Source organism: Bos indicus, chromosome 14 (genome assembly GCF_029378745.1).
Source record: "Bos indicus isolate NIAB-ARS_2022 breed Sahiwal x Tharparkar chromosome 14, NIAB-ARS_B.indTharparkar_mat_pri_1.0, whole genome shotgun sequence".
NCBI classification, from domain to species: Eukaryota; Metazoa; Chordata; class Mammalia; order Artiodactyla; family Bovidae; genus Bos; species Bos indicus.
In genome coordinates, this window is record NC_091773.1 from 45,007,923 (window position 1) to 45,018,612 (window position 10,690).

The 10,690-nt window shown below is 36.5% G+C and overlaps 1 protein-coding gene across 1 annotated transcript; it reads right to left on the reverse strand.

The window, feature by feature from the left end:
• Positions 1-406: 406 nt before the first annotated feature.
• On the reverse strand, positions 407-4,815 carry LOC109568624 (fatty acid-binding protein, adipocyte). The gene is made up of 4 exons (XM_019974028.2): positions 4,663-4,815; positions 1,780-1,952; positions 1,091-1,192; positions 407-627 (listed from the first exon to the last, which is right to left on the reverse strand). The coding sequence occupies exons 1-4, from the start codon at positions 4,733-4,735 to the stop codon at positions 577-579; spliced, it is 399 nt and encodes a 132-aa protein (XP_019829587.1). The 5' UTR covers positions 4,736-4,815; the 3' UTR covers positions 407-576.
• Positions 4,816-10,690: the final 5,875 nt, after the last annotated feature.

Genomic DNA, 10,690 nt, shown 5'->3' on the forward strand with positions numbered 1-10,690 from the left:
GTTTACTAATAATTTTTCAGGTTAAAATTTATAGCCCAGAAATCTTTTTCTACACTCTTTGTTGCTACTCCACCTCTATGTCTTGATGCTCTAGGACAGATTTTTGTGAAATGACAACACGGGCCAGCGGACTGTGGACAATTTCACTACACTTAAATCTATCTTAGGTCCCTGAGAGGGTGTTGTTTGACTGTAGCTATGGTAAAGAAGGACTTCATATTCAGTAATAGTATATATTTATCATTTTCTACCTAAGACTATGGGAAATTCATATTTTTTTCACCTTGGATTATTATTTTACAAATCATATTATACTGGAAACAAAGCAATAATACAATTTTATATTTCCATCACTAAATTATGAGTAAGAAATTGTTAAACATAATGAATAAATCATTACATAGCCTTATAAATCTAAAAAGTTTTATTTAACCAACACAACCATATCAAAATCAGTCTGGAAGAAAATCAGTTTCTTGCTTATTAGTGGAAAATAACAATATATGTTTGGACAACGTATCCAACAGAAAGTCATGGAGTTCGATGCAAACGTCATCCATTTCAATATCCCTTGGCTTACGCTCTCTCATAAACTCTGGTGGCAGTGACACCATTCATGACACATTCCTAGGCACAAAAGCAAAATATTGGTAAAATCCTCAGGACTAAACAACTTATGTTTTATTTATTTATTGTCTCCTTCAATGTTGAGCAGGAAAAAATGTTCATCAAAAGATATTCCCTCTTGGCTCTTCTTATATACCTGATATTGTAATAAACTAGGGAGGCACAAAGATCAAGAAGATACAAGACTTGGCCTCAAGGAATCTTACCATCTATGTGGTGAGTGAAAAATATAATTAGAAATGCACAATACAATACGGTTCACATTGAGAGGGATAAGAAAATACTGCTGGGGGCACAGTATACCTAGACGGAGCTTAGAAGGATAATTGTCAGAGTGAAACCATAATCCCAATAGACTAACTTTTCATTCTACAAGGGCGATTGTCTATTTCTCTAGGTAGGATAACGATTATGGGATGACCTAGCACTAAAATCTAGAATTAAGTAGTGAGAAGATACTCACCAGCACCATCTTATCATCCACGAGTTTTCTCTTTATGGTGGTTGATTTTCCATCCCAGTTTTGTACTTGTACCAGAGCACCTTCATCTAAGTTTACGATGCTCTGTGGGGATAATTAAAAGTGATTACAATGATGGAGGGAAAAAAAATAGAGTGCTTTTATTTGCTTATTTTGAGGTACTTAGCAATTCTAAATTACAAGAAAATGTTGCAAAAGAAAACAATGAATGCCAAAAACAACATACAAAATTACATGTATATTATGATCAGAATATTATACAAACATGCATTTGAAAAAAAAATACTGTGAAAGAATATAGATAATAAATTTATGTGGAATAGCATCATAGGGGTTTTTTTTTTCCTTTCCCCCCACTCTTTTAAAAGTTCTCTAACATTGTTATGTTACTTCAATTTACTTCAAATAATATATATATATATAAATACACACATATATATGGTATGACAAGTAAATTATTATGTTAAACATTTTTAAAGTAATAAGGACAATTTTATTAAATGGGAGAAAATTCACCAGCTAAATATCAAAGGTAACATGGTTCAGATCTAGCAATCTGAGATTTTTGGCTTATAATGGAATGGCTTTCCTCCTTCTACAAAATGGTTTGCTATAGGCAGCAGTCATTTATAAATCAGGTTTTTACTCTGCTCCAGTTCTTTATTTCTCACCTTGACTTTCCTGTCATCTGGAGTGACTTCATCAAATTCCTGGCCCAATTTGAAGGAAATCTCAGTATTTTTAAAGGTGCTTTCTGATTTAATGGTGACCACACCCCCATTCAAACTGATGATCAAAGTGGGTTTGGCCATGCCAGCCACTTTCCTGGTAGCAAAGCCCACGCCTATAGTTGGGAAAAGAAAAATGTCAAGTATACAGTTTTTCTCTCATATATTTATCTAAGAAAGAGCAGGTGTGTGTGTGTGTATTTAGACAGACGCATGTGTGCCCATATACCTATCTACAGTCCAGTGTGTATATTAAAGGAGAAATACTCCAGTGAGTTTATTATTAAAGTCTTTATTTAAACATCTCCTGAAAATAAGTAAAATCAGCTAATACTTAAAGAACACCCAAGGCACAATTAGATATTAAGTCTGTTCTTTAAATTTCCCCCTCTGGGTTTCAGATGAGACTCTTCAGGAGACCCATTGTTAATTTTCTATAAGCATATGTAAAAGGTTAAATTTTCTGGGACATACATATCGTAAAAATCACTGCACTCCCAAAATAACTGTCCATCTTAACCATGAGAGCAGCCAGCTTCATTTGACTCAGTTCATGAAATACTTGGGAATCTCAACCATTGCTTCTTGAATAACAAAAATGATCTAATCCATAGTCAAAAGTAGAACTTTTAATAGGATTCAGGGGACCAATAGAGAGTCACTCAGTTAAAATTTAATTTGGGTGTACAAAAACCACATTTAATGGGATTCGCTGCCACACCTAGTTTTCTTGGCTTTTCATAATTACTCTGAAATGAAGATCTTGATTACTTTTTCTGAAAGGCAAAACTTTTCTTGCATTCATACCATTTTAGAATGGTGATGGTATTCCCAATAAATTATAGAAAAATTTAAAGAGGGCTTAGGCATCAAATGAAAATTTCAAAGTTTAAGAAATCGTTATTTTAGTAAGTTCAGAAATTAATACTTTGCTTCCCAATCACTTAAGTGGCAAACTCCTCTTTTTTAAAAAAAGAAAAAATATGAATGTGTTTTGGGGGATGTTACAGCTTTGGGTTGAATTATTTACAACTTAACATAGAAAACAGTACCTTACCATCACTGCATGTTTTATAGAGATTTATGACAGTCATAGGTGTGTTGGACTTTTTAAATGCACATGTACAAATCTACTTCTTTGACTATGTATAGATACCAAAATTTAAGAATAGTGGGGAGGCGATATATCATACAAAACAAGCAATGCTAAGGCTCTGATTTAGCCCCCTGTCTGAAAGTGGTGACAGGTGGGAAGATAATATGCTGCTTCATCAAGTCTTGTCTCTGTTAACAAAATGTAACCTCAAATTCATGGAGTGAGTCAGCACAGTGAGTGCATGAGACATCGGGTGTGGTCCAGATTCTCCAAGCTTAGGAACATCACACTCTCCTCTTGCTTGATTCTGTTTTCATTTGACTGATGAAAATGATACCTGCTGACTGAAGGTAATCAAATAGAGCAGCTAATTTCAGAATGTATCTTATTGTCTTTCATTATCATCAATACTTAATCATTTTAAAAGACTGTGGTACCTGCATGTGTGCTAAGTCTCTTCAGTCATGTCTGACTCTTTGCAACCCTATGAACCATAGTGCACCAGGCTCCTCTGTTCATGGGATTCTCCAGGCAAGAATACTGAAGTAGGTTGCCATGCCCTCCTCTAGGGGAATCTTCCTGACCCAGGAATCGAACCCTCTGTCTCTTAAATCTCCTGAATTGGCAGGTGGGTTCTTTACCACTAGCACCACATAGGAAGCCCAAACGCAATGGTATAAGAATTTAAATAAAATACTAAAAGTGTAAAATGCTTCTAAAAATAAATAGGTAAATAGACTCAAGTCCTGTAATATCAATATCAGTGCATACTGATTAGTTTATTGAGTTACAACTAGTCAGAAGTCTGGAAAACTAGTTCTCACTCATATTGATGTTCCTGATTTCCTTCTTGTCTATAAACATGGAAAACAGTAGTTATAAACAAGCAAGAAATAACTATAAGATTTAGAAGAAGGTTAAGTCTTGAGATTTAGGGATTAAATTATAACCTCTAATAAAGATATTGTGAAAAAAATCCCTCCTTAATTTGCAACCCATGGATACATCTTCATCATGCATGGGTGTGGCTGCCTGACTGAATTCCCGCCTCTCTGCTCCTTTGCTTTACCTTTGTAGTTATCTGGGGAACATACAGGCAGTCTTAGCAGAATCCAAAAACTTGAAAGCCTCTATTCTCAATAATTCTGTGTCATGCCTTGTAATATTAAGTCAAACAAATATCTAAGACTTTTAAGGAAACATTTTCAGAAATTAGATTTTTTTCTTCCATAATACAACCACACATTTTAACAGATTGACTTTAAAACAATAAAATAATTGGTTAACATACATTACTCAAAAAATTATGTTAAGATGATAAATACAGTGCTTTCAGTTTCAAATGGAAATTATCACATGCTAGGGAATAAATATAGGCTTATTTCCAAGTTATTGCTTATTTTATATGCAAAAGGAATGAATGAAAAAGAGGCAGAAAGCCAAGTAAACCAAAGATACTCAAGTTTAGCAATCAAATAAAATCTTGTCATTTCTATACAATGCCACTTATACTCTTTTTCATATCAGTTCACCTTTAGGAAGTATTAGTTGTGACTTCCATCTAGAATGTTTCTGGAAACAAATGATTCTCACTTGTTATTTTTATCACCTCTGTATAGAAAGCAGCATTTCATGTCAGACCAATGCTTCCAGAGTGAAAAAGAACCATAGGCCTCTCTTTCCTAGAGAAAAAGTTATAAGCCCAGCCATTCAACAATGCATTTCCTTACCCACTTCTTTCATGTAATCATCAAAGTTTTCACTGGAGACAAGTTTCCAGGTACCTACAAATGCATCACACATTTTGTGAGCTTTCTAGAATTCTTCAAGGTGAGAAAGAAGTGCAGCTTTCAGCAAGATGCTATTACCCTCTGAGTCCAGATATCTTCCTTTTAAAGGTGCCCAGATCATGTGATCTTGGGCATAACCAATTGGGAATGATATCCGATCATTTCCTTCATTGCCAGCCTCTGCAGTTTTCCCTCTGAGTCATGTTTTTAATAGAAATTTCTCAACTTTGGCTCTCCTTGGCAAATGGTCACTGGACTCAGAGTACAACTTATTTTTAACCTTTAACAGAATATTTCAATAATCTTGTTTTGACACCTTAAAATTCAGTGCATTGAATTTCCTATTTTTTTTTATACATATTTATTCCAGTGTAGAGTGGACCCAGTGTAATTATCTTGGGATAAATTCTGACTCCCTTTTCTAGAGTTCCTATTAAAATTGTAATTATGTGGTTCGTTTGAATTGAGGAACGTAAGAATTACCTTGGATATTCTTAAGTAATTGCAAAGGCTATTGGGGGCAGTACTGTCTCAGGAATTACCTGGAAATTAAAACAAAATAAGTAATGGCATTTTAAAGTATCCCAGCTTCCTCATTTCAAATGTTTTATATGAATGAAAAAGAAAAAGTAAGTTTAATTCTCCACCAGGAATCTAGACAGCAGTTTTAACTGACAAATGATCATTTAACCTCATTCTTTCCATTCCCTAAATAAGAGCATAGTGTGGATTTCCACAGACTTCCTAAAAAAAAGGCACCGATCCAAAATATACTCCCCTTACTGAGAAAATTCGTCCTGTTCCTGACCTATATTATAAGCTCTAAATTTATCCAGATCTAAATGGTGCTGCTTTACTTAAATGCAATCTGGAGTGGGGTAGTCACAAGCTTCTGAGGTCTAATTCCCTTCTTTTACATAGCAAATACGTCATGAGAATGCTTTTCTAAAGTAACCATGTTTATCGGTCCCCCCGCAGCCCCACCAGAATGATGGAAGACGGTCATATGGGCAACAAACTCCCGTGAACACACCTAGATTTTAGGAAAGAAAAAAAAAATTAAAACATCATGGGGTGTGTTCCGTATCACTGCACTGCGTATAACACTGAACTGTATCTGCTGAGCATATCATTGATTTGTAGGAATCCTAAGGGCTTCCCAGAAATGGTTGAGTAAGAGGATTCCGTAAAGGACAGATTTTCTGTAGGCATGAAATTTGCTAAGAAAAACGGGTAAAGTTGTGTTACAATAGTAACTTTTAATGGTTGCATATGTTAACGGCACAGTGATAATGATCATTCAGTCTGAACTGTTGCATAGACATATAGACTGTGGGTGATGTACCATTCAGGGTAGGCTTACTATTATGAATTCATCGAACAAGAAAATAAAAATGATCAAGTTTCATACAGGGATAACTTCATGTTCTAAACTAATAAATGGCTTTTGTTTTTAGTTTGTTTTGCTTTTATGATAATTTTTTAGAGAAGTTTCAGGTTTATAACAAAATTGAGAGGAAAGTACAGAGATTTCTCATGTACTCCCTGTTCCCCCATATGGATAGCCTCCCCCATTATCAATATCATTCACCAGAATGGTAATTTTTACTAAGAATGAACCTATATTGGTATATTATAATCACTCAAAGTCCATATATTACCTTAGGGTTCACTTTTGGTATTATATGTTCCATGTGTTTGGACAAAGTATTAATATAATGACATGTTGTTGTTGTTTTGATTTAGGTCATACCTGAATGGTCTAGTGGTTTTCCCTGCTTTCTTCAATTTAAGTCTGAATTTGGCAATAAGGAACTCATGATCTGAGCCACAGTCAGCTCCCAGTCTTGTTTTTGCTGACTGTATAGAGCTTCTCCATTTTTGGCTGCAAAGAACATAATCAATCTGATTTTGGTGTTGACCATCTGGTGATGTCCATGTGTAGAGTCACCTCTTGTGTTGTTCGAAGAGGGTGTTTGCTATGACCAGTGCATTCTCTTGGCAAAACTCTATTAGCCTTTGCCCTGCTTCATTCCGTATTCCAAGGCCAAATTTGCCTGTTACTCCAGGTGTTTCTTGACTTCCTACTTTTGCATTCCAGTCCCGTATAATGAAAAGGACATCTTTTTTGAGTGTTAGTTCTAAAAGGTCTTGTAGGTCTTCCTAGAACCGTTCAACTTCAGCTTCTTCAGCGTTATTGGTTGGTGCATAGACTTGGATTACTGTGATATTGAATGGTTTGCCTTGGAAACGAACAGAGATCATTCTGTCGTTTTTGAGATTGCATCCAAGTACTGCATTTCGGACTCTTTTGTTGACCGTGATGGCTACTCCATTTCTTCTGAGGGATTCCTGCCTGCAGTAGTAGATATAATGGTCATCTGAGTTAAATTCATGCATTCCAGTCCATTTGAGTTCGCTGATTCCTAGAATGTCGATTTCACTCTTGCCATCTCCTGTTGGACCACTTCCAATTTGCCTTGATTCATGGACCTGAATTCCAGGTTCCTATGCAATACTGCTCTTTATAGCATCGGACCTTGCTTCTATCACGTCACACCCACAACTGGGTATTGTTTTTGCTTTGGCTCCATCCCTTCATTCTTTCTGGAGTTATTTCTCCACTGATCTCCAGTAGAATATTGGGCACCTACTGACCTGGGTAGTTCCTCTTTCAGTATCCTATCATTTTGCCTTTTCATACTGTTCATGGGGTTCTCAAGGCAAGAATACTGAAGTGGTTTGCCATTCTCTTCTCCAGTGGACCACATTCTGTCAGACCTCTCCACCATGACCTGTTACTATGTCATATCTGACTCTTTGCAGCCCCATGGACCATAGGCTGCCAGGCTCCTCTGTCCATGTCATAGTCCAGGGAAGAATACTGGAGTGGGTTGCCATTTTTCCTCCAGGGGATCTTCCTGACCCAGGGATTGAACCTGTGTCTCCTGCATTGGCAAGGGAATTCTTTGCAACTGAGCCACCATGGAAGCCCGTAATGACATATATTCATCCTCATAACATCATACGGAGTATTTCACTGCCCTAAAAACCCTCTGTGCTTTGCCTATTCATCTCCCTTCCATGCTCCCACCACTGTCCCACAACCCTGCCAACCACTGTCATTTTTACTGTCTCCATAGCTCTGGCTTTTCCTCAATGTCGTATAACGGGAATAATATAATATGTGCCTTGTCAGATTGGCTTCTTTCGCTTAGTAATGTGCACTTAAGTTTCCTCCATATTTTTTCATGGCTTAATAGCTCATTTCTTTTTAGCACTGAAAAATATTCCGTTGTCTGGATGTACTACAGTCCATTCATACATTCACCTTCTGAAGGACATCTTGGTTGTTTCCAAGATTTGGCAACTATGAATAAAGCTGCTGTAAGCATCCATATACAGGTTTTTGTGTGGACATAGTTTTCAACCTCTTTGAGTAAATGATGGGGTAATCCTATGTTTAGTTCTGTAAGAAACTGCCACATTGAGTTCCAAAGCGAATGCACCCATTTTGCATTCCCACCAGCAATGAATGAGAGTTCTGTTGCTCCACGTTCTCAGCAGCATTTGGTACTGTCAGTGTTTTGATTTGGCTGTTTTAATAGGGTGCAGGGGTATCATTGTTATAGTTTGCATTTTCCTGATGATGTATGATGTGGAACATTCTTTCATATGCATATTTGCCATCCATGTATCTTCTTTGGTATGGTGTCTGTTAAAGTCTTTGCCCATTTTTTAAATTGTGTTCTTTGTTTCTTATTATTTAAAGAGTTCTTTGTACATTTGGGTAGCAGTTGTCTATCAAATGTGTTTTTGCAAATATTTTCTCCCAGTCTATAAATAATGGTTTACTTTTCAAAATATATGTTGACATTTTATTCTAGTAACAAACTGTCTCAAATAGATTTTCAAATGAGTATCACATTTGAGCATATATCATGTGTATGTGACACTACATTTTAAACATTTTTTTAGAGATGGACTAATACAGTAATCACATGTGGCTCTTGAATACTTGAAATGTGCTAGTATGAACGAGAAACTACATTTTTATTTTACTTAATTTTAATTAAAATTTTAAAAATGGTCTTGATTCACGTGTTATAAAACTTTTAAACATATGAAAAGCTATGACCAACCTAGACAGCATATTTTAAAAAGCAGATTCATTATTTTGCCAACAAAGGTCTGTCTAGTCAAAGCTATAGTTTTTCCAGTAGTCATGTATGGATGTGAGAGTTGGACTGTGCAGAAAGCTGAGTGCTGAAGAATTGATGCTTTTGAACTGTGGTGTTGGAGAAGACTCTTGAGAGTTCCTTGGACTGCAAGGAGATCTAACCAGTCCATCCTAAAGGAGATCAGTCCTAAGTGTTCATTGGAAGGACTGATGCTGAAGCTGAAACTCCAATACTTTGGCCACCTGATGTGAAGAGCTGACTCATTTGAAAAGCTCCTGATGCTGGGAAAGATTGAAGGCAGGAGGAGAAGGGGATGACAGAGGATGAGATGGTTGGATGGCATCATCGATGCCAGATGGAGATGAGTTTGGGTAAACTCTGGGAATTCATGATGGACAGGGAGGCCTAGGGTGCTGCAGTCCGTGGGGTCACAAAGAGTCAGATAAGACTGAGCGACTGAACTGAAAGAACCTGAATATGTGAATCTACACTTTCAACCATAAATTTTATGCAATGTAAATGTCTATCAACCATTTCAAAATAAACTTCAGAGTCTGAGTGGAGGTGTACTGTTAGTATAAAATGCATACTGTGTTTTGAGGACAATATGGAAAAAAGTACAATATCTCATTAAAAATGTTTACATTGATGATATGTCAAAATGACAACGTTTTAGATGTATTGGGTTAGATAAAATATAACCCAATAAAGCCCTAAATTAAAAAAAATGTTTTTTAAACAAACACTAAATTATTATTATTTATTTTTTACTTTTATTTTTACTGTTTATTTTTACTTTTTAGTGTGGCTGCAAGAAAAATTTAGGTTATGTATGTGGCTCACATAACATTTCTATTGAGCAGTGCTGTTTTAGAGTACCATGACACCAAGTTTCATTCATATATTCAGCATGTCTCATATGCCATTTACTAGCCACTGGGGATTCAATACTGCACAAGCTACACCAGGCACTTGATTTCTCTCATGGAGCTTATATTCTAGTACTGGAGAAGATAATATGCAAAGAGATAAATCAGAATTACTTACTTGACAGAATTACTTACTTGAAGAGATGTCTTTAAAAGCAGCTCAGTTCCTTAAAAAACTGGAAATAGAACTGCCTTATGACCCAGCAATCCCACTGCTGGGCATACACACCGAGGAAATCAGAATTGAAAGAGACACATGTACCCCAGTGTTCATCGCAGCAGTGTTTATAATAGCCAGGACATGGAAGCAACCTAGATGTCCATCAGTAGATGAATGGATAAGAAAGCTGTGGTACATATACACAATGGAGTATTACTCAGCCATTAAAAAGAATACATTTGAATCAGTTCTAATGAGGTGGATGAAACTGGAGCCTATTATACAGAGTGAAGTAATCCAGAAAGAAAAACACCAATACAGCATGCTGCTGCTGCTGCTGCTAGGTTGCTTCAGTCGTGTCTGACTCTGTGCGACCCCAGAGACGGCAGCCCACCAGGATCCCCTGTCTCTGGGATTCTCCAGGCAAGAACACTGGAGTGGGTTGCCATTTCCTTCTCCAATGCGTGAAAGTGAAAGTAAAGTCGCCTCGTGTCTGACTCTTAGTGACCCCATGGACTGCAGCCCACCAGGCTCCTCCATCCATGGGATTTTCCAGGCAAGAGTACTGGAGTGGGGTGCCATTGCCTTCTCCGATACAGCATACTAATGCATATATATGGAATTTAGAAAGATGGTAATGATAATTTTTTTAGTGTGATTTATGTATTTTTTAGTGTAATTTATATTTTGCTGTCTCT